At 44.5% G+C, this 23,440-nt stretch overlaps 11 protein-coding genes across 11 annotated transcripts; 5 read left to right on the forward strand and 6 right to left on the reverse strand.

Moving 5' to 3' along the window:
* Positions 1-45: 45 nt before the first annotated feature.
* Positions 46-2,448, forward strand: PUMCH_001358 (uncharacterized protein; the record flags this gene model as incomplete). Its single annotated transcript, XM_063020415.1, has 1 exon — positions 46-2,448. One exon carries the CDS (start codon positions 46-48, stop codon positions 2,446-2,448), a length of 2,403 nt encoding a protein of 800 aa, XP_062876485.1.
* Positions 2,449-3,500: 1,052 nt separating this feature from the next.
* On the forward strand, positions 3,501-5,663 carry PUMCH_001359 (uncharacterized protein; the record flags this gene model as incomplete). The annotated part of the gene is made up of 1 exon (XM_063020416.1): positions 3,501-5,663. One exon carries the CDS (start codon positions 3,501-3,503, stop codon positions 5,661-5,663), a length of 2,163 nt encoding a protein of 720 aa, XP_062876486.1.
* Positions 5,664-5,718: 55 nt separating this feature from the next.
* On the reverse strand, positions 5,719-6,792 carry PUMCH_001360 (uncharacterized protein; the record flags this gene model as incomplete). The annotated part of the gene is made up of 1 exon (XM_063020417.1): positions 5,719-6,792. One exon carries the CDS (start codon positions 6,790-6,792, stop codon positions 5,719-5,721), a length of 1,074 nt encoding a protein of 357 aa, XP_062876487.1.
* A 2,795-nt stretch (positions 6,793-9,587) lies between these two features.
* On the reverse strand, positions 9,588-11,318 carry PUMCH_001361 (uncharacterized protein; the record flags this gene model as incomplete). Its single annotated transcript, XM_063020418.1, has 1 exon — positions 9,588-11,318. One exon carries the CDS (start codon positions 11,316-11,318, stop codon positions 9,588-9,590), a length of 1,731 nt encoding a protein of 576 aa, XP_062876488.1.
* A 640-nt stretch (positions 11,319-11,958) lies between these two features.
* PUMCH_001362 (uncharacterized protein) lies at positions 11,959-12,234 on the forward strand (the record flags this gene model as incomplete). Its single annotated transcript, XM_063020419.1, has 1 exon — positions 11,959-12,234. One exon carries the CDS (start codon positions 11,959-11,961, stop codon positions 12,232-12,234), a length of 276 nt encoding a protein of 91 aa, XP_062876489.1.
* A 144-nt stretch (positions 12,235-12,378) lies between these two features.
* Positions 12,379-13,323, reverse strand: PUMCH_001363 (uncharacterized protein; the record flags this gene model as incomplete). The annotated part of the gene is made up of 1 exon (XM_063020420.1): positions 12,379-13,323. One exon carries the CDS (start codon positions 13,321-13,323, stop codon positions 12,379-12,381), a length of 945 nt encoding a protein of 314 aa, XP_062876490.1.
* A 212-nt stretch (positions 13,324-13,535) lies between these two features.
* PUMCH_001364 (uncharacterized protein) lies at positions 13,536-14,597 on the forward strand (the record flags this gene model as incomplete). Its single annotated transcript, XM_063020421.1, has 1 exon — positions 13,536-14,597. The coding sequence occupies one exon, from the start codon at positions 13,536-13,538 to the stop codon at positions 14,595-14,597; it is 1,062 nt and encodes a 353-aa protein (XP_062876491.1).
* Positions 14,598-14,610: 13 nt separating this feature from the next.
* PUMCH_001365 (uncharacterized protein) lies at positions 14,611-15,378 on the reverse strand (the record flags this gene model as incomplete). The annotated part of the gene is made up of 1 exon (XM_063020422.1): positions 14,611-15,378. One exon carries the CDS (start codon positions 15,376-15,378, stop codon positions 14,611-14,613), a length of 768 nt encoding a protein of 255 aa, XP_062876492.1.
* Positions 15,379-16,235: 857 nt separating this feature from the next.
* On the forward strand, positions 16,236-19,046 carry PUMCH_001366 (uncharacterized protein; the record flags this gene model as incomplete). Its single annotated transcript, XM_063020423.1, has 1 exon — positions 16,236-19,046. One exon carries the CDS (start codon positions 16,236-16,238, stop codon positions 19,044-19,046), a length of 2,811 nt encoding a protein of 936 aa, XP_062876493.1.
* Positions 19,047-19,223: 177 nt separating this feature from the next.
* On the reverse strand, positions 19,224-19,358 carry PUMCH_001367 (uncharacterized protein; the record flags this gene model as incomplete). Its single annotated transcript, XM_063020424.1, has 1 exon — positions 19,224-19,358. The coding sequence occupies one exon, from the start codon at positions 19,356-19,358 to the stop codon at positions 19,224-19,226; it is 135 nt and encodes a 44-aa protein (XP_062876494.1).
* Positions 19,359-21,433: 2,075 nt separating this feature from the next.
* Positions 21,434-23,266, reverse strand: PUMCH_001368 (uncharacterized protein; the record flags this gene model as incomplete). The annotated part of the gene is made up of 1 exon (XM_063020425.1): positions 21,434-23,266. One exon carries the CDS (start codon positions 23,264-23,266, stop codon positions 21,434-21,436), a length of 1,833 nt encoding a protein of 610 aa, XP_062876495.1.
* Positions 23,267-23,440: the final 174 nt, after the last annotated feature.

Genomic DNA, 23,440 nt, shown 5'->3' on the forward strand with positions numbered 1-23,440 from the left:
GAAACTCTTCTCTTCTCCTAATACTTCTCAATTAACCACATAAAAATGGCCACCGACGAAGAATTAGCCGCCCTCTTCAAGAAAATTGGGTTGGCTGACAAAAAAGCTGCTGACGTAGTCAAGAACAAAAAGGTCTGTGACTCGTTTGTTTCCATCATCGATGAAGGAAACCTCACGTCAACCACCGATGAGAAGAAATTGAACTTGTTGCAAACTTTGGCTGTTGAGAGCAAAGCCTTATCTTCAGATGAAGAAGTTGCTGCTAGAAAATTAGTTACAGACGCCGTTTTGGATGGTTCTATCAAGACCACTTTGCAAGTGACCGAAGCAGTCTCCTATGTGAAACAGAATGGTGCCAATTCTACCGTTGAGGGTTTGCATGTGGCGGCCGGTGTGGGCGCAGAGCCCTCTCGTGAACAGGTCAAGGCCGAGATCTTAAAGTACATTGACAGTAACCGTAGTGCCGTAGAAAGCAAGAGATACGCAGGTGTGCCAGCATTGTTGGGTGAAGCCAAGAAGCTTTCAAGCTTGAAATGGGCTGCACCAGCAATGTTCAAGCCTATCATTGACGAGATTGCTCTTGAGATCTTTGGTCCTAAGGATGAGAGAGATGTGGTGAAGAAGGAGAAGAAGAAGAAGGCTCCTGCTCCTGAGAAGAAAGCTGCTGCTGCTGCTGTTGTTGAGCCTGAGAGATCGATGTACTCAGAAGGTTTCTTGGGTGACTTGCACAAGCCTGGTGAGAACCCTCAGGCCTACCCAGAGTTGATGAAGGAGCACTTGGCTTTCACGAAGGGTAAGGTTTTCACTCGTTTCCCACCAGAGCCTAATGGATTCTTGCACATTGGACACTCCAAGGCCATTATGGTAAACTTCGGCTATGCCAAATATCACGGTGGTAACTGCTACTTGAGATACGATGATACCAACCCCGAAGCCGAGGAGGAGATCTACTTCCAACAAATTAAGAGCATGGTCGAGTGGCTCGGCTTTGCGCCTTGGAAAATTACCTACTCCTCCGACTACTTCGATCAATTGTACGAGTTGGCTGAAAAGTTGATTTTGTCTGGTAAAGCTTACGTTTGCCATTGTACCGCCGAAGAGGTGAAGGCGCAAAGAGGTATGAAGCCTGACGGAACCTTGGGTGGTGAGCGTTTCCCATCCCCATACAGAGACAACACCGTTGAGAAGAACTTGGATGAATTCCGCAAAATGAGAGACGGCTTCTACAACCCGGGTGAAGCTACTCTTAGAATGAAGCAAGACATTAACTCTCCATCGCCTCAAATGTGGGATTTGGTGGCCTACCGTGTCTTGAACGCCCCACATCATAGAACTGGCGACAAATGGAAGATTTATCCTACTTACGATTTCACCCACTGTTTGGTCGATTCCTTTGAGAACATCTCCCACTCTTTGTGTACAACCGAGTTCAGACTTTCTAGAGAGAGTTATGAATGGTTGTGCGATGCTTTGCATGTCTACAGACCACAGCAAAAGGAGTACGGACGTCTTAATATCACCGGAACTATCATGTCGAAGAGAAAGATCGCTAAGTTGGTCAATGAAGGATATGTTAGAGGCTGGGACGATCCTAGATTGTTCACCTTAGCCAGTATCAAGCGTCGTGGTGTTCCACCTGGGGCTATTTTGTCCTTCATCAACACTTTGGGTGTGACTACCTCAACAACCAATATCCAGGTTATTCGTTTCGAAAGTTCCGTTAGACAATATTTGGACTCCACAACACCAAGATTGATGCTTGTGTTAGAGCCAATCCTTTGTGAGGTTGAAAACGTACCAGAGGACTTTGCCGAGGAGGTTGAGATGTCTTACAAGCCTGGCTCCGATGCCAAATTTGGTGTCCGCAAGTTGACCTTCACCAAAAGATTCTACATTGATAGAAGCGACTACAGAGATGAGGTTGACAAGGAGTACTTCAGATTGGCGCCAGGTCAACCTGTTGGTTTAATGAAGGTTCCATACAATGTCAGTGTGAAGGAGGTCGTGAAGGACGACTCCGGCAAGGTCACCAAGATCATTGTCAACTATGATAATGACAAGAAGTCTAAGCCTAAGACATACATTCAATGGATTAGCGAGAAGAATGCTAAGCCTGTGAAGGAGGTCAGAATCTACAACCAACTTTTCAAGAGTGAGAACCCAAGCGCACACCCCGATGGATTTTTGAGTGACATCACCGAAAACTCCGAGGAGGTTGTCAAGGACGCTCTCATTGAAGCTAATGGTCTTAAGGAGATCGATGAAAGATCGCCTTTGAACATTGGTATTGATGGATCCGAGTTCAACATTCTGGAGAAGAAGGGACCTGAGACTGTCCGTTTCCAAGCATTGAGAATTGGCTACTTCTGTGTAGACCTGGACAGCACTGGCCAGGACTTGGTTTTGAACAGAATTGTTTCGTTGAAGGAGGATTCTTCGAAGAATTAGGGGTGGGTAATAGATCCAACATAATACTTAATACACAATCATTAAATGAATGAAATGCGAAATTGATCTTGTAGCGCGTAGTTTGTTGGTTAGATTATCTTGCTGTGAACCATGCGAGATTTATTTTCAATTTTTATTTCATTTAATTATTGGTTTCTAAATTCAAGGGTTGGTATCAAAGCCTGTCAAAATAACAAATCGACAAAACATACTTAGATTTCGAACAATGATGAAAACTCAAAAAAACAAGAGGCAAAGATGAAAATACGAAAACAAATTAAGGAAAAAAGAATAAATATCTTGTACTACAGTTAACTCTGAATTTCTGAAGGTCTCTTTGTACAAGTTCAATTCAACGAGCGTGGTCCATTCTCTAGACCTGATCCACAAAAAGCTGTAAATTAAATGAGACAAAAGAGAAAACGCCGCACACCCCGTAAATTCTATCGAACAAATTAAACACCCCGTACCATCGATCTATTTTGCACCCATATCCGGAGCTCCCCGCACACAGGCCAACAGAAGCCCGGGTCACGTGACGCGCCGATTGGGACAGTGGGACCGATCGTGATTGGTCCATATCCCTCAGATCGAGACCCTCAGAATCTAAGCCCCGCCTCTCCAACTGCATCTATCACCACGGAACCCTGTCGCCTACAGGGATGAACTAGAGGGCAAAGACTGTTATCCTGCAGGACGACGTAATCTTTTGCATAGTGTGATTTGTTGCCGACCCGCCGTGACGGTTTCTGAAAGAACCTAGGTTTCTCTTGTAAAAAAAAACACACTTCATTTTTTGAGTTTCGAACTTTCGCGAAACCTCGTGTCGTCCGTTTGCGATCTCTAGGTGTGGCCGGTGTGCTCTTTCTTCCCGCTCCCTATACTCTGGTTGGGTACCCTTTGTCAGAAGCATAAGTGTCTATTTGTGGCTGAACGCTTTGTCTTTCAAGCCTGTGGATATTAAATTTGAATTCCTCTCCTTGCGAAGAACCCGAGAGTACCTTTTTTGGGCTCGAATATCCCATTTTTGACAGAATACGGATCCACATACCATGTCTCAACATCAAAAGTCACCCGAAAAGCAACCACAACCACAAGAGGCTCCCAAAGACCGTGAGCCCGTGTATGTTGCAAGTAATCTAGTTAATAGCCTCAAGACCACGCCCGAGGAGGGCCCCACAGCTCGTTATTCAGATGTTCCACCGCATTTGCTTGATCCTCATTTGAAGTTGAAAACCGGTCCTATCAGGCCACTTCCGGCTGTCATGTCGCCGCTCCTGCCTCACCTGTCGACCGGCAATCTGTCGCAACAGTTGGCGCCCACTTTGCGCCTTAATCTGGACTTGTCGAAGGAGTTCGGCTTGGCAGGCCCTGCCTCCGCCTCAGGATCGTTGTCTCTGACACCAAAGCCTGGCCTTTCGTCCGCCAACTCGGAGCTGAGGACATGGGGCCATTCCGTGTCCTTCTGCGAGACTGATCTGCAAGACAGAAGTCGGAGATTCACTATCTCAGCGCATCCCCTGTCTGTTCATTTGGCCGGGCCAGTGAGACTGAACTCGATCCAACAGATTCCTCAAAGAAAAGTTTCGTATACGGAAAATTCTGCCGAGATGCACAATGTTGTACCTAGTAACGCACCTTTCGCAGCTAACAGGTCCACTGAGGCTCCGTTCCTGATGAACTACATCTCAAATAGGGCCACATCACCTACAGCAATGGATCCAGTTCTGAGACCTCCTGTTAGTTACTCTCCTTCACCCATGCCCTCCAGAAATAATTCTGGTCTCCATATTGTCTCTGGTCTCTCCACTCTGAAGGTGCCAAACAACAACTTAGCCAGTCAATTGAGTGGCTTGAACATCGTAACATCGCAAAGTAGAGAGTCCATCTCGTCAAGGAGGGGTTCTAGACAGGGATCGGAAGGTGTTGTCACGCCAATTTCGATTCTGCGGAAGAACTCTTTGACCAAGAAGTCCAATAAGACCTTGGTGCTGTCTCCAACCGGGCCTCCTGTACCTTTTCAACAGTTTTTGACAAAGGAGGACGACAAAAAAATTCATATTTTGTTGGCCTGTACTGGAAGTGTTGCTACCATTAAGGTGCCTATGATCATCGATAAGCTTTTTCAACTCTTTGGCCCCAACAAGATCTCCGTCCAATTAGTTGCCACCAAATATGCATGTCATTTTTTGAAGGGCTTGAAAATCCACAAAGATGTTAAAATATGGAGAGATGAAGATGTTTGGACAAACTTAAGGGAATGGGACGCCAACGCAAACACAACCACCACTCCCACCACTACAAGCGATCCGTTGTCAAAGAAGCAGAAAACTCCGTATGACAAGTTACTTCTAAACAACGAACTCCGGAAGTGGGCTGATATCATGTTAATTGCTCCTCTTAGTGCCAACACACTAGCGAAAATGGCCAACGGTCTTTCAGATAACCTCTTAACATCTATTGTGAGAACATGGGGACCTACCGGAGGCTGTGGTCCAAATTGTGCGAAAAAGCCTGTTCTAGTGGCTCCAGCGATGAATACATACATGTACACCCATCCTCTTACAAGCAAGCACTTGAAAATCTTGAGTCTGACAGAAGAAGGGTTTGGTATGGAGATTTTGAAGCCTGTTGAAAAGGTGTTAGTTTGCGGAGATATTGGCATGGGAGGAATGCGCGAATGGCTGGACATTGTTGACCAATTAAGGCGTAAAATCAAGACTCTCGTAGCAGAGAAAGCGGCATTGATGGGCTCCTCAATCAGTGAAGATGTCGTTGAGGAGAAAGAAGAGAACGAAGATGATGACGACGATGAGAATGACGAGAACGAAGATGACGAAGAAGATGATGATGATGACGACGACGATGACGATGACGATGATGACGATGATGACGACGACGACGATGATGATAACGAAGTCAATAACGATGACGACGTTAATGAATCAATGGAACAAAACGTCAACCCTACGGCAGCGCGTTTTGTGAAGAATGATTCTGCCGCCAAGCCTACCCAAACTGGAATGGACTTGCCCTTCGATAGCGACAAACAAAGAGCACCAATGTCTCGCTCAGTTTCGATACTAAGTCTGAACAAGGTTAAGCGCCCAGAAGCTGGTGAGGGTTTGCTATTCGAGTTTACGGAAGACCGGCCGTCCGGAATGGCCACCGTCAGCAGTGGCCCATTATCTTCTGAAGTCCAATCAATCATTTAAATACCATGCATAGCCTAATGTTCAATACAATTGTCAATTGTAAGTATTTACAGATCTATAGGGAGTTTTTGCTTGACAATGTCAAGAGACTAGGTTCCACTGAGCCTCGAAGATACAGTATCTGCTCTTGGTTCCATCTCAAAATCATTTCTCGGTATTTGTCAGATGATGGCTCACATTCAAGGAACTCTTGTATGTGTTCGAATTGTTTAGCAAACCCGACATTGTAGAGAAAGCTATCGACCAAGTCATCTTCTTTTGTGGGAATAATTTTGGAATCCATTACATCCAAAAATGCTTTGAGTTTATGACGCTGCTTCAAGGTACTGAAGTTTTCAGGCATCCGCAGTCTGAGAGAAGATATATCGTAGGGTGAGAACTGTTCATCCTCGATCCATGAGTATATAAGCAGAGCTCGCATTTCCTTTGAGCGTGCTGGGGTCATTTTTGCCTTTTTGGTAACAAATCTCGAGAGCCAGAAGTTCACCAACTTGTTAGGTCTTATAGGAAAGATCACAGTTTCTTCCTTGTTGGGGTTTAATCGAGCATTCAACACCGCATAAATCATGTGCTCCAACATGTAGCTTGCTAACACGGGTGGTAAAGCGGACTTGTTGTACTTATTCTGAATTCGCTGACTTTCGATAGTGATGACGTGAGGGACGAAGTCCTGGGACAAGAGAATCTCATCAACGACTGACACCGCCAATCTAGACAAATACAGCTTGGAATCTACAGTATCGCTGATAATCAAATCAACAACCTCTTTCAAGTGATACTCCTGACTGGACGGTACTTTGTGCACGTATCTCTTGTAGATTGGATCAAGTTTTCCGTATCTAACATTGAGATCAGAGACATCCCAGTTGTGCAAGGTGGCGACATTTTTGTCGTACGACATTTTGCAATAGGCAAAGTTCTTCAATCCAACGTCCACCGACACCACGCGTAGTGGCTCATTTCTACGAATGTTTGCGACCTTTATGAACGGATCTAAGGAATGTGTCATGGCATCGATTCTTAGCTGTTTGTTGACCGACGTCAGCAGCCCCAAGTTGATTGCCAAGCTATTGAGCATATTGGCGTTTAGGCCCATCATCTGTTTCCTTATTTGTGGCGTTAGGGACATTTTGGTTTTGTAATTAGGATTAATGTGGGAGAAGAGTACCTAAGATTAGAGAGGAGATGGGGTTGAAGGAAAACATGTCGCATGTATCAGCGAATTGGTTGAAGTTGTTGAGATTTGATTTGATGGAGCAATGTGATATAATTACCACTCCTTGTAATAAATTTCAATATTGCTCGAGGCATAGTTTCTGTCTGTGTCAATGAGCAGACTCATTGGAGTGGATAAAGTAGGAATCGGAAACGAGAAGGAATTTCCTTTTCGATTTGAGCAATTTAATTTTTTCCAACTCTTTATTTTATTCTTTCTTTTTAGCTCCTTTTTCCTGCTGAAACATACAGCGAGGATCTCTATTGATGGATTATCGAGGAATAAGGACTTCAGTTGAAACACTACTACCGCCTTATCTCAATTAGGCAACCACGCCTCATTCCATATCCTCAAAGAAAACGATAAGATATGATTCTGAAACACGTCTTGGTATGCAACGGCCCTTGATAGCTCCTTTCAGAAAACACGGTCAGATTCCCAACTGGGTATAGTAATGGACGCGAATAGGAGCGCATGCATGGGAGAAAAAGTGTCAATGGTTGAGGTAACAACGGGCGGAATGGGGGGAGAAAGGAGGAGCAGCGAGAATTGATAAACTTGACCTGGTTAGTTCCAAAATGGCGACGTTTCTTTTGTCCTGACGTGTTTTTTTTTCTCGCGTATTACACTATACTCTATCACTTTGTTTGGAGGAAGCTCCTGAGAATTTGCAGCCAGTCCCCCTGGCAATACACATAACCAGTGGGGCCTGGGGACCTGGTCAAACACGGTGGAAACCGAGTTCAAGACCATGTGGTAGGTGACATAATTTCATATGCCGTAAATCTCGTTGCTGGGGATATTCACGAATGTAGGCAGTATGACTAACCGAACGTCTTCGAAATTGATGGAACTGTGACTACTTCAGAACAGAAACCATGGAGACAAAGAGCCACGAACGTTAGAAACAAAAAAAAAGAGTACTGTAATCATTCAGATATGAAAACACAAGAAATTAAATTCATATCCTAGGCACAAACAATTGTAATCTATCTACGACACAATTAACAACCCGCCACTCATGCCCTCGCCAACGCGATTAGATAAAGCGCGGTTCTATAGTTCCAGGCTCGAACAGATAGTGCCCCATATTCCGCATCAGGTATCGCAACCGACTATCTGCAGGCCGGCCACACTGGATAACTATTACTCACTACAGATGCAGCGAAATCGCTGTGGTAAAAGCAGAGACTGTTGCTTTTGATAATTATGTATCCAGCCAAATTGCTGGTGGCTGTACCGTCTGGCAGGTCAGCAAGCTGCACACAAGGACAGGTTGAGATACCAGATCGGGCCCTGTAGTTTCTTTTTCAGGATAAGCTATTTTTATCCCGAGCCACAATCAATTAACGTCCCTGAAAGCACACGCATGGAAAACGAGAGAATAGGCAATCGGATATAACGCACGAGCTATTGTCTCTGATAGTATTGGTACGTCCACCAATATTCTATTTGGTGATATTACTGGATGCTGTCGCCAATATCCCAAGTGCTAATTATAGAGAAATCAAGAATAGGGACTCCGGATTCACCTCCGTCCATCCCGCCCTGAATAGACAAAAATTAATTGCACCCAGGTGCAAGTGGGGGATAATTGAAAGACTGGAACCTTCTGTGGTAGCGAAAAAGCAATGGTAGGCCCAGTATTGCCCGTCCTGTAGATACGCGCGCGATATCACCTACTTTCCATGCAGGTAGACCCCCAAAAGCAGGCAATGCTCAGGTATCAGACGGATTGTCTGCAGGCTCGGTGCTGTAAAGTCGCGGAACATCGCCATCTTTCTGCAGTCCGTGCACCACTATCCGCAACCAATTTATGGGGATTTGAGGTGTTATACAGGGATTTCACCACCGCAGACTGCAGGTACCCGCCTGCGGCCGCGGCTTGGACGCGCGGAATTCTCTCCTGTGCCTCCATAGATTGTGCCTTCACAGTATATAAAGGGGGCCAAGGATCCCGTATCGTACTTCTTTTTTTTTCTTCAACACATCCGTTCGTTCTATTATCACAATGCAATTCAAGTCCGTTGTCCTCGCTTTGACCGCTGCCGCCGCCGTTTCCGCTGCTAACAACTCTACCTCCTCCTCTTCCAAGGCTGCCGCTGCTGGCCAGGTCGTCAACGTTGGTGTTGCTGGTGCCGTTGCCGCTGCTGGTGTTGCTTTGTTGTTGTAAGTGTATTAATCTTATAGATTTAATCAATAATTGTTAGTTATTTTCGTTGTAGGTGTATTCCTTGATTCTTGTAGATAGTTATTCGGTCCCATTCTATACTTAGTAATGGGCCAACCCTAGTGGCTTATCGGATTTGAGGGATTAAGCACGTTCCATAGGGATATCTAGTTGATCCAGCCTCCATCAACAAATCAATCATGAATCAATGGGCTGAATCTATGGATCACATCAACAGATCTTATTAAATCACATCTCTTATTCTTGTACCTGTGTCTCGGATCTGATAGAGTTGGGACCTACATTGCTACTTACTTCGACTTTGAGGAAACCGATAAATGTAATCTACCACTCCACAAATTAAATCCAGAATCTTTCAATTTCCTAGTCTTGATTCATATTTCTTGTTGCATCTGCCAAAGTTAGACCCATTGAACCACTCAATTTGGCTCATGTAACGAACACAATCTCTCCACCCCTCGGCAACAATACTTCCAGAATCTGTGGATTTACTTTTTCTTTTGATCTATACTCTTATCTACTCCTTTGGTCTTGATTTAGGTCCCCAGTTCTTGGTGGGATTCTCCTGATACCGAACCATCTTCACCTTTCTTAATTTAGATATGCTTTCGCTCACCTCGTTGGAAGTATGGAAATCTACCACGTCATTCCGTGGAACCGTCTGTAGAAGCCTGTGTCCCACCATTCCACTAGTAAGATTGGTGCTGTTGCCCAAATCAGCACTAAGCTTATCAACCTTCTCTTGTAGCTTTTGCTTCTTTGCCTCGTCTGTTTCGCCTTCTAATTTGCCCTTCGTAGTCTCCAACAACTTCTCGTTGCTTACCTTCAACCATTCGATACCCACTTGTAGCACCTTCTCCCAGGGGGCGTCTGTCTTGAGACAGTTCTTCTTGGCATGGGTAAGAGATACACGGAAGCCCAAATTACCAATTGCCTTCGCAAAATCATCAATTGGCAACGGTGGCGCTTTCAAAAGACTACACAACTGATTGAGGTTGAAGTAAAATGGTGACAATGGCAATTCATGTTTGGCCAAGGTCAACATGCCCTTGATCCGCTCACGAGTCCCGTATACAGCAGAATCGGCATCCTTATTGATTGCTAAAACTTCATCGATGAACTCGGGACAATGTATGGCACCGCCCCACATTGGTCCAGCCAAATGGAACACACGGTCGCAGAAATTACAGTTTTCGCCTGGAATCTGTGCAATACGCGGTGTCTGATGATGCTTGCCAGTCTCTCTACCAAGTCTTTGGTCAATTTGATGGCCACATCCCACACAGTGGTACGTAAGCATTGTGTTTGCAGCCAATGACTTAACCTTCATTGGGCTGGTGGTGACCCTGACAAATACACGAAAGTAGTAGTCAATGCTCAAGCTGAGCACAGGCTCGATTGCCTTTTTATACCTGGCGGCGGCGGCGGCAATCGTGCCCAACATGAGTCTGATTCCCGCCTCATGGTTCAGTTCCAGGCCCATAGAAGTATTACCAAAATTGTTGCCTCCGTAGAGTGCAAAACACTTTTCAGGATATCCATTTCCGGCCAAGACTCCAGCATCAGTGCATGTCACCATGAGAAGCCCGTTATCTTTGACCAGCTGCACAGCACTATCAAGGAAGGGAGCTGCTGTGCCGTAAGGATCTAAGTCAACAACGTGGAATTTTTCGCTATCAGCCAAGGAGCCCATGTATTTGATGGCATCGCCTTGGTGGCCCACGACCTTATTTTGGAGGCCATTGTATTCGGCGCTTCTGGTGATGGATGCAACAGCATCTGCCAACAAGTCATTCGCAACAACACGAGACACTTGAGGAACTTCATGGCCATAACGAATGGCACGGAGTCCAGTGGCCAGAAGCGCTTCAAGAATTCGCACAAATGGTGGGTTTTCAGCCTCTATGTTTGATTCCGTAGTGGAATTGAGTTCTGATGACTCTGATTCTTTTGTAGCAGAAGAATCCTCAATGGTTTCAGTATCCTTATCAGGGATATCTGCTTTTGATTTTTCGATTTTCCGTCTTTTGCCACGAAGCTCTCTGCTTCCCTCTTTCGAAGTTTGGTACTGCTTCAACCAAGCTTTGGTAGCCATCACTGAAAGATCCCTGTTGAACTGCTGGATATGGTTGTAGAAAACCTTGTCCTGCTTGGGCGCCAAGATCACCGCTTTTCCCTCCTTGACAATGTTAAAGTCATTGATATTAATCGACATTCTGTAATTTCTGCAGAAGAGTCTACGGATCATGGAAGCGATGAGGTGAGCGATGAGCGATGAGGCGATGAGATCGTTTCTGAGATGTGGTCATGATAACAGAAGAATCAAGGTCCAATAAATTGATTTGCGCTGATCGATGTGACATATTTTTTTTGTGGGACTGGTACTTTCATTTTGCTTGGGTTGTGTTTTGGGGGCCCTGATTTCGAACGAGAATAAAGGCTACAAACAGTTTTTGAGAGAGATTAAAAAGACTTATCAAGTATCTTTCTTGTGCCCGAAATTGCCGATTATTCTCATGTTGTGTACCATTTACTGACCGTAGATTGAGCCTTCTACTGGTAAAGATAGACTTGTCAAACAACATGAGTGAAAAGCAAGTTTGTTTCAATTAATGAGACAGAATAAGTTGAATGAAATTATTAGGAAGCATACAATTGGCGCGCTGAATACATAAAAGTGTTCTTGGGGTGCTAATACCAGGTAGATGTCAGAGCACAAACCAACCAAGATCGGAACTTTGAAATCAAGAATAATGCTATGTTTCAAAACAGAATTTATTTCGCAAAGTATGTTCAGAAAATTGTAGCCGAATGTAGCTTCATATTATAATCGAACCATACCCCATACAAACTGCGACCCTACACCAACTGATCTTAAAACCACGCAGATGAATATAAATAGCATAGAAGAGTCCCCAATACTGGAGCAATTCCTCAAAAGTAGCAGTCCCATACCTCCACAATACTATGATACCGAAGACGAATCGGAATTCGATTACGAGGAAGAACTGTGGAGGTTGGATGCTGAAGAACACTTGAAGCTCAGCATCCAGCAGTTGACCGATCTAATCAATTGTTTCTTCTACCCTCTATTAGCCAAATTTTTAGGTCGTCGGACGGCGCACACGATATGGAGAAACGTTGCTGAGCACATCTTCAAGTGATCTGGTTGCATTCTTAACGTACTCTCTTTGAACCGATACCAAACAAAGCAGAGCCGTTAAATTAAGGTCGACAAGTGCGGTGTCTTCCATTCTCTCATTGCAAAGGAGATTTTTTTGGCTATGGACCAAAGCTGCGGTTTATACTTACATAGTGCTGAGGAGGTTCTGGAAACCTCCAATAACACGTGGCTCCACCACTTTTGTCTGTAGAAGAGAAGTAAATGGTCCGACAATTCCAGCATTGATCTGCGTGAAGATGCTCAGCACCAAGTTGACGTAGTCCTGTGAGCTGAGAGAGTCTGACCCACCTGTAGCCACAGAGAAAAGCGACGAAGCACTTGTATTGGGTGGTTGCGGCACGAGATCTTCCTCGCCAATCTCCTTGTTTGACCAGGGCTGGCCAAGAGTCAAAAACAATTCCATGAGGATCTTGAGAACTATCTTCATGGTAAACATGGCGTCTAGGTGAATATTGATCTCCAACTTCTCAATGAGCATTTGGCGCGAATTGAGTTTAATTGGCGATTTACTCGAGGCAGAAATTACCCGCTCAGCAGGAGTTCCGACGCTATTGATGGTGGCTGCATCATCAGTGTCGTTCTTGGAGTACACCAGTAGATGTGATAAATGGCGCTGGAGCTGCTTCAGTGGAGCGATCTGAGTGCCGATATCGAAGTTTCGGAGAATCACGGCAAGATTACGGGCCAAATTGAGATAGTATATCGGGAGCAGCGTAGGTTTGCTGGCCGAAAAGCCTTCGTCAAATGGGTCTGCGGTCTGAGGCTTCTTGCTCAACTTCAAGCGAGCAAGGCGGGTCTCCACGCTCACCTTCTCGTTTTTGAATGCTTCCAATAGGTTGCCCAACGAGATTGAGAGCTTGAGAAGCTTGCTGGCTGGGATTTGATCGTATTGTTCCCATGTTTCTTCCGAAACGTTCAAGCGTCGAATATCGGCGTACGAAAGCTTGTATGTGTTGAGAAAGCGAGTCTTGATCTCTGTTCCTGCCATAAAAGGCACGCTTTCGAGAATGTGTTCTACACGGGCAGTTTCCTCTGCGATTATCAGGACAATTCCTTTTGGAGAAGACATGATCCAGCTGTTATTAAAAGACTCGGAGAAAGATAGTTAATGTTCTGCTGTTTAATCCTTTGTTTCGGCCCGCTTTTTTGAATTAGTTAGGTGCGCTAGACGTAATTGATCCGGAGTTGATCTGAAACACAATAGTACTGTTGGTGTACTGCAGTTACCCCAGTTCACCATAACACCATCTCGATCCAGATCACAGGGGCAGAAAAAATAGAATGATTGTTCTAATACTCATTCTTGCGCTTGCCCTCATAATAGCCACCGTGCTCTTTGGCAACCTGCCGTCATTCCGCCATACATGGATCCATCGGTTATACGTACAGATAATGAACATCAACGGTATAGCCGTCAGGTTCATGACGACAAACCAATCCGTATATACGTTTTTGAAGTGGCTCGTGCCTGCATTCTACGTGGCGATTGTGGGCTTTTGTCTCCATCAGTTCTTCGTGCATGTGTATCCTCAATTGGTCAAGAATGAAATCGTAGGCACTCTACATGGCATATGTATTATAGTGACAGTGGCAGCAGTGGTAGTATCCACCGAATTGGCTGTCTTCAGTGACCCGGGCCAGTTGAATGCCCGGAATCTAGACCAGAGTCTACGTAGGTATCCCAATGATGGCCTCATCTTCTTTGGAAGACACTGTTCCACCTGTCAGTTGGAGAAACCAGCGCGGCTGAAACATTGCTCAACATGCGATCGATGCATTCTACGCTTTGATCACCACTGTATCTGGCTCAACAATTGCGTGGGCCAGAATAATTACCGGTGGTTTCTTTTGTATCTCGTGGCGAACGTTACTATGATGGGCTATGGCGCCTATCTCTGCTGGAGACTCTTGGGAATGCAGAAGGCTCCGAGAGGGCTTTGGAAGTTGATCGTTGCGCTGCAGTACTACAACAAGATTGCTGGCATTTTGATGATATTGGGGGTGATCTTCTCGTTGATCACCGGCGCTTTTGCAGGTCTACATCTCCGCTACATTTACTTGGGGGTCACGACCAACGAGGCCGATAAGTGGGGCGAAGTTGAGTATTTGATCGACTTGGGCCTTCTTTACTACGTGCAAGATATGGATGTGTATGTGGAAAAAGCGTCCGTCAGCACCAACGGCACGATTCAGGAGGTTTACATCAGTCTTGATGATGAACATGTGGTAATAGATGCAGATGATCGCCAGCACATTCTCAAGCAGATCAATCTGATTGAGGTGTTGACGAATATTTATGACAAGGGATTTTGGGACAACCTCAGGGAGCGGATATTCGATTAATAGAACAGAACATTCACTGGAATAGCTTTACGATATGCGCTGGAACTTCGAGCGGTGTAGAAACTAGAAGCACGTGGTCTTTTGTTATAGCTAATGCTTTTCGGAGCTCACCGACCACGGTTGGTGTAAGCTGGAGGGGCTTCTTTGGCAGCTGGTTCTCTTTTGGCAACCTAGTCTTCTTTTGATTGCTAAACTTGGCCAGAAGGAGATTCTCTGCATCTACTTGCGAGTTGAGCTGGTGGAGAACCCTCACAAAGAGATTAGGAGTTGGCCAGGAAGCTGCTTGACCATACACTATAGCATACAAGAGTAACCTAAACGCACAATTGGTCTCTACCGAGTCAAACAAATCGTGGAGATTTCGCTTTTCGTATGAGTCAATGAGTTCACGACAAAAATTCTGGATATTCGGGATGGACGCAAGCGAATCCTCAGATTCGATCTCGTCCAACACCATTGCCGGATCGTTTTCGGGATCTGTTACATTTATCGCATCATGGCCACCACTGGAACCCAATTCTGGCGCCAAATTAACGTTTCTTTGTTGACCGAACCTGCTTAGCTTCGATTCTACCTCCTTCACCTTGTTGGTAAGAATGGGGACTAATTCATCTTCTTCATCGTCAAACAGAATGCGAACTTCTCTACGAGAATTGAGTTTTTTCTTCTTTCTTAGCTGTCTGTGCTTTCGATCATCTTCGTCCTGTATGTCACTCAATTCTAGCGACTGCCGCTTGTTCATGAGCTCATCAAGGTAGTATTGAGGTTGTGTGGAGATCATGAAGATGTAGATGATGATGGACTATTGGAATTTTATAAGAAAACTGGCTTATTTCAAACAGATAGAAGTAAATAAATGTTTGTGCAAGTTTTGAAACTCTCAAATAGAATGTTGGATTGATGATAAGGTTGGCGTAGCAGTTCAACACAAGCACATATCTGAGACTTGGAATTCAGATTTTTTTTGAGAATAGGGCTAATTTGACGAAATGAAATCCGCGCAAGCATTACTAAGACCCGCTTTCATTCTCAAAAGTTTGTTCCATCCATAAATGATGCCTTGCAGATCAATACTGATCACATCTGAAATAAGTAGTCAGAACTGCGCACATTGACGGTGACAACCAGCTAAACAAAAAAACAAACAATTAATAATAACGAAAACAATAACAATTTCTGATTTTTTCTCAATTTCACTGCAAACGCAATAAATGGGTCTTACAGTATCATTCGAACTGGCTTTGGCCGTCGACCCATCTAAATGTATTGATTGCCCCACCCTAAAAACAAAGTAACTCCAATTATTTTATTTCATTCTCTTTCTCCAAAATCTTTTCTGCTCGGAATCACGCCAGAATGTCCGGACTCTCACACCTACCTCTCCATCCCATCCCGTATCTGTACGTTCTTCGCACGACTACTCATCTAGTAAGCGAAACTAAAACAGTGGGGTTAATCTTCAAATTACACCCACAACGGGCTCGCGTCTCTTTTCAAGCACCTGGATATAATCACCCACATCTACAATCTGAGTCATCAGTGGTACCTATTAGCTTCCTCGCCTCCGAAGCCTGTATCATCACCTTTCAATTCACACGACCCTGTTCTTATTTACCATAATCGAATTCTGTTCCGCTAATGAACGGACAGCTGTCCAACAACAATTTTCCGCCTCTGGCGGGACCTCCCAATGCCGGACGGCCGGGGCCCAATCTGTCTGATCCCAAGTTGAACTCGTTAGGTTCATCTACGTACGATCTTCACAATATGGAACATTCACAGCCAGCTGCAAACACGTTTGTGAAGAAGCAGGATCCGTCAGACGACCCGGGCTATTTGGACTGGGCGTCCAACCTACTAATGGGCCAGAACCCGGAGTTCATGGCCTCTCCGTATGATTTTCCAACTACGGCATCTGCAGCCCCACCACCCAATAATCCCATCATGCAACGAATCCAGTATCAGAATAGTGTGTATGCCGACAACCCACCTGAGATTCGCACCACTACGACGAAACAGCGCCGGCCCTGTGATAACTGCCGCCGTAGAAAGACCAAATGCTTGGTTCTCCCTGGCGCTAGCACCTGTTCTCAGTGTGACGCCAAGGATATAGCATGCACCTTCAATTCTCACACACATTCAAAGGAGCCGGAGCCTAAACGAGCGAAGTTGAACGACTCGGTGTTGAGTCATCACGATATCATTCCGCCTAACGTGCCCATTCGAACAGTGGCTCCAGTGCAAGACTATTCGGCCATGAACAATTCACTTCTCAAAAAGACTCTCTCTCTACAGTTCCCGCGCTCCTCATTCTATGTAGGTCCTACTTCGTATTTGTTCGACAACAATCTTTTGGAGGTCGTTCTTGGGGCTCAAGCAAAACCCCCATCAGCGCCCGGTTCGGGTCCTTCAAGCCACAATAAAATTGAGCAAGTAAATTTGAGTGACTCTATACTGCTCCGAAAAGTTGGCCCACGTACTCAATTTGTTCTCAAAGACGATCAATCGAAGCACTCATTCCAGAACATGACGACAGATGTTGATTCCATTGAGAAATTTATAGCTCCCCATGGCCAGATCCTCATAGATCTTTACTTTCGAATAATCCATCCCTCATATCCCGTGCTTCACAAGAAAGTTTTCTTGGAGAAGTATTCCCGGACCCACAGAGAATTCAATGCACCTCTTTTGGCTGCAGTATACGTTCTCGCCATCCAATGGTGGGATTATGACCCTCATTTGAACAGATATCCTAAACCCAATGTTGAGCTTATTCTCAAAATCGCTCTCACAAACTACACTTTGGAGATTCTCAAGCGCCCCAAATTGAGTGCGGTTCAGGCCGGGCTATTATTGTTGCAATGCAAACATATCCTTCATGCTAATAACGAAGAACGAGCACCAAAAGATTCCATTTCTCAAGCTTCTGCTCTTTTGAACTCGTCCTTCAATGATTCTGACTACAATGATTGGGTATTGTGCTCTCAAGTCGTTGCATTAGCGGAAGAATTGGGCTTGGGTCTCGATTGCGACAATTGGAAGCTTCCGAAGTGGGAAAGAGGGCTTCGAAAAAGACTTGCTTGGGCAGTCTATTTGGAGGACAAGTGGTTATCGTTGAAAAACTCACGGCCGCTGCACATAAATGACATCAACTTCATTGTTCTGGAATTGGCTGAGGAAGATTTCCCAGAAAAGCATGGCGATGGTGACTTGAAAGAAGGTTCATCAGATATCACAAATGGAAAGAAAAATTTCATGAACCTCATCGGATTGTCGGCTATTGTTTCTGAGATCTTAGATTCGTTTTTCTCTATGAAGGCCATGCGGGATATCACGGATATAAATGAGGTCTTGCGAATTGCAAAGCCCATTCAACTCAAGCTTCGTCTATGGTACCACTCTTTGCCTGTTGAACTCCAAATGAACTCAGTGCAGCCCCGCAAATTGTGCTCGAATGGGTATCTTCAGCTCGCTTACTTTGCCGCCGAGTTAACTCTCCACAGGAAAATTATAACAACTATTTATCAGCAAAGTTCGAAAGGCTCAAGTATTTCGGAGGAGTTGGTAACAGTCTGCCGGACAGCAGCCAAGACCAGACTCTTGGCTTCGATTGAGTTCGTTCGTGATCTAAAACCCGAACACATTCATTCATTCTGGCACTGTTCCTCGACCTCAAATATCACATTAATTGGAACTTTTGCTGCTTTGCTTTTTATTTCTGCCACCTCAAAGGAGGAGGCTGAGAGCTATAAAGAACATATATTCAACTACCGCTGGATTTTGAAGATATCCTCTAAGGGATTCCCACAGGTCAGTGATGCTTTGCAAAAGCTCGACCTAGTTCTTAACCAAATTCCTGGTTTATTGACTGAGAGTACTGAGCAGCCTACAATGGTCCCAAATGTTCCCACAATTGATCATAGCAAAACAGCTCAGAAACTCCTGCCCTTTAGTCAACAACCAATGCGCCTGCCTTCGGTACAAAGTCATTCACAACAGGCGCAAAACCTGCCTTCAGTTCACCAAGTTCCAACTGTTCACGCTGCCAAGAATACCGAAATGAATTCTCCCATGCTGACCTATGGCCAAAATCACCCAAGTCTCCACACTGCGTCAAACAGCCTCTTTCTCAGCAACCAAGCCGCGACAAATAGAGCCAATTCTTCTGTCCAAAACAGGGAGAAGGACAATGTTCATCCTGGGTCCGCTCAGTCCTTCCGAATTCCATCTCATGCCTCTGTGCAATCACCTTACAATTCTCCACAACCATTCCAGCAAGGGAACACGAGCGCACGAGGGAGCCAGGTGGGCAACTCTCCTCATTCATCGCGGGGATTGTCGCCAGAGATAATTCGCCTGCAGAAGTATGTGACGAGCGAGGATTATTCCAATGAACAGCCGGGATTAGCTCGACACAACTCCCATGATTCATTGAAGCAAGAAAATTAGCTGCAATACATAACGAACATTTGACGAGAACCAATACGAGAATTCAACGTGTAGAGACCAAAGACACTTTGCGTAATTAAATCGTTTTCAACTGTCCTTAACTTGAAAAAGCTAAAGTTTTATCCTTTATTGTATATGATTTATGTACCAGTACACCACACCACAGAGAGAAACTCCCTAATCAAACGGAGTCAAATAAGCCTCAGCAATGACACGCGCACGTGCGTTCAAGAACAACTTCATTTCACTGATTTCCTTATCGACCTCCTCCATGAACTCAATGATGAAGTCCACCAACTTGTCCTTCAACATCAGCTCTGTGTGGAAGTTTGTGATCAAAAACGAAATGTCATAGCCCTTCACAGGCACTCTTCTCAAAATGAAGAAATTCTCTGCTCTCTGCGTCAAAAACCGCGTGAATTGTCTCACAAGAATCTGCTCGATTTCATCTGCTTGTTTAATGTTAATCGACACACGTACAGAGTTGATCGAAGGCTCAATCAAGATCTTCTCGTGTTCATTTCTGGCAATGGTGACCGGATTTAAAAGAAGCTCGGGGTTGTGTGAGTTATCGACCTCTATTTCGGGCCGGTTGTGTCTTTCCACCAATTGTGACGAAAAGTCCTCTAAGCAGATGGCCGCGGTCAACGATGTTCTGACAGCGGTAAGATATGGCTTCAATGATTGTGACTGGAGAGTTAGGATCAGGAATTGGGCGGTGTGGGAGGCAATTACGTACCATATGTTAGTAGTGATAGTAGCTACAGATTATATTGGTACAGGAGTGTGAGGTATAGTATGGGGGAGATATTGAGTAGGAAATTTACAGAATAGATTTCAAATATCATTCACTTTTTACCTTTTTTTTCATTTCTATTCTATCAATAGTTTCTTGGGAGCGAAAAATTACGCCTGGGCGTCCTTTCTGGTCTACCAGTGCTTGGATAGTGTAGTACTCTAATGATGGCTGAGTTTGTGGCCTGTAAGCCATGTGGCTTGGTTTTTTCTACGAGGATCTGCCAAATTGATTTGAAATTTGCCATTGAGGCAAATTCACCACTTCTTTGATCGGATGCCTGACGCATGCGGCAAATTTGACCATTTATGGCTGAAGGAACACATGCACAGGCTCCGCATCACGAAATGAACGTCCGCTGTACAATTTTTGTGCCATAAGAGCACTTGGTTTGTTTTCACTTATATCTAGATTCTATTCTGCCGAGCACATCATCTCCCTTGATCCGAAAATTATGTAAAAGAGATTCTCTCAATGACCAAACGGAATATTAGATTCATCCCAAATTCTCGCTTGGTATGTCACTGGAATTAGAATTCTCTAATCTTTCATTGTATGGGTTTCGAATCTGCAGATCACTGGGCAGAAATGAAAAGTCTGAAGGTCCATGAGGTAACGTGCCTTGCATGTCCATTGTGCAACAATGGAATGACTAAATAAGTAAATTCCTTCCGAAGAAACTCACTCCAAATCTGGAAATTGATCAGCTTTCGAAACTAATTATCCTTATTTTGCTCGCCCCTATCAGTGCCAGAGACTCCTAAACCTCAAAGGATTTGCGTAAATTCTATAAGCATCAGCAATGCCAAGTGTAACATTCATACCATGAAACAAAGTGCACAATGAGTTTCTTCCAAAGTAGAATCAGATCTTCCGTTCCACTGATGCGGGGGCCATTTATTCATCTAAATTAGAGAGATTAAGAGGTTCAACAATGCCGCCAGGATTTGGAAGTATTGACAATCAGTCCTGCAATTTTAATCATCACTGCTGTGTGCGTTTTACGCGGCTGTATTTAAACCAGCGAAATGTCTGCCCTTCTTTGGTTTCCTCATTTTCCCTCTATCACCCATCATGAGATTCTTCTTCACATTTGTTTTCCTCCCCGCAGTCTTTGCAATTTCATTGAATCGCCTCAATTGGCCATATCCTGATGCTGATGTCAATGGAATTAGTTCAGAGTCGCAAGTGTCCCAGGAAAAGCGCCAAAGCAGTGTCGGTGTCAAAGCTGCTGGAAAAAAGAACATTCTTCGCGGGCCTGTCAGACTCAGTCTCAGGGATGAGAACACGGACTCAGAGGACGTTGTTGAGATCGAAATGAGAATTGACGCCACAGATTGTAGTGATGTGTCCAACAATCAGTATGACTATAATTCTTGGTACCAGACGCATTGGACCTGTGACCCATGCAACCGCAAACAACACGGCTTCATCACAAGGATGGTGAAGTACTTTGGCGAAAGATTGTTTGGTTACAGCAGCGATTGCGCTTCCTCAGTTGAGAAGTAATCCGTAGTCAAATGAACGAATGGCGTCAAGTTATAGTACACTTGTAGGATAATAACAATTCAGATCATGATTCATTGGTTTCTTAATAATTCATGAGAACAGGCTTTTTCTCAGAGTCTGTTCTAGCTCTTTTTGCTTCTGGTTTCTGAGTTTCGGGCATTTGTCTGTGCTTTGCAGTAACATCCAAATTCTCTAGAGCACTTTTGATACTACTCTGTAAAATTTCGCGCTCTTTTGTATCTGTCTCTTCTTCAGTGAGCTCGCATTGTTCTTGTATCAACTTGTGCAAGGCTTTGTAGGGTGCTGCTTCTTCCAAAGCGATTTTCCATTCATCCAATTGAATATTATCCTTCTCCGCATCTTTATTTTCTCTGTCACTATGGCCCGATATTGGCTTCAATAGAGTCTGGTTCCTAACAATCCATGTGGACAACGCGTTTGCGTGGTCCTCGAGCTCATGCTTGATCCGCAAGATTGTCTTCTGTTTCTGAGCTTCTTTATCGCTCTTTATAGTATCATAGAGAGCTTTCAATTCATCGAACGTTGATTCGTCTTCGAAGTCAAAAACTGATAGACTCTCATCTTTAAGTGATTTTAAGGAATTAATGAAGTTATCGAAAGAATTCATTGCCTTCTCGAATAGGCCTTCTTCATTCAGAGAAGAGAGACTATGTTCAATCAAATCCTTCTTGACTCTTAATAGCTGCTTTTTCTCCTCGACTATATCCCAGAAGAGCTGCAAAGGAGAGGATCCTTTTCTGCCACAAATCTCGATAAATGCGTCTTCGTCCTCGATATTTAGGTCCATGAATGAAGAGTTTGCTTGGATAGCTTTACTTTGAAGAATCTGTTTGAAAGCTTGACGAGCTTTGCGATCGGATCGATAGTTGACCTTCTCTATTGAAGCAAGATCATCACTAATGTTCTTCACGATTTTAGGGTACACCTTCTCAGTATATAGCAGAACGATATCGACTTTAGTCAATATTTTGAAGTGCTTATTGGCTTTAAATCTTGGGTCAGTTTGTAGGGTTGCATCAAGGCTCAGCCATGAGGTAGCGTACTTTTTTGAGCCCGCAGTGATTTGCAATAGGTAAGATTCCAATTCCGCAAGAGCCTGGTCCTTGAGCTTGTTATCCTCGGTGGTTTTCTGTGCCAAGAGCTCGTTGGTGAAGCCAAGGTATATTTGCTCGATCTTAGAGTCAGGAACCACGGAGTTTTTGAAAATGGGATTTTCCTCCTCAATCAAACGACTTCTAATGGAGATCCAACGCGTATGAGGCTGGATATAGCCCTTCTCATGGTAGCCCTGCAATACGTCCAAGAAATTCTTCCGGAAAGACTCTAGAAGCTCGGTCTTGTTCAGTGACTGTACCTTAAGCTTGTTCACCAAGAATTCCTCGAACGTGTTTCTACGTTCAATGGCGCTTTTGAGCCCCCAGTATTCGGGCCGCGAGACAAAGTCTCTCATGACTCGATCGAAAGACCAAGTAGAGTCTACACCTCCATCCTCGAGCATCTTGTTGAAATTTTCATGCGCTTCCGATGGAGGGGTTCGCAACACACTATCACTGAGCTTGCTGACAACCACTGCTTCCAGTGCCAATTTCTGTTCCTCTTCTGTTAACGAATCTGGCTTCTGATCTATCTCTTGCACAACAGAATCCTCACCATTTTTAGATGCTTTTCCAGAATCCTCTGTTTTATCCTCAGATTGAGCCGCAAGCTCCTCCGGCTTGTCCCAAGTCGTTTCTCCCGTGGAGTTATTGTAGTAGTATTCTTTTCCATCATCTGTGGTATAAGTCGTCCATCCCAGTGCCGCTGCAGCTTCTGGATTCTCCCATGATGTTTCCTGAGTCTCGCTGTTATAGTAGTAGACTCTGCCCTGGTCATCTTTCACCTCCTGCCATGTCATTGTGGTCGTTGGAGAGTAGATCAAGCAGTGAACTGTGGGGAAGTGATGAGGGCAGTTAAGAGATAGTGATATAAATTTTAGGATAAATAGGGTAGAATATTGTTCAGTAATGTTTTGAAATTGATACTTTCTTTGCCGCGTGAGAATAACAGATACACATCATAGATCTGGTAA

Source organism: Australozyma saopauloensis, chromosome 2 (genome assembly GCF_035610405.1).
Source record: "Australozyma saopauloensis chromosome 2, complete sequence".
NCBI classification, from domain to species: Eukaryota; Fungi; Ascomycota; class Pichiomycetes; order Serinales; family Metschnikowiaceae; genus Australozyma; species Australozyma saopauloensis.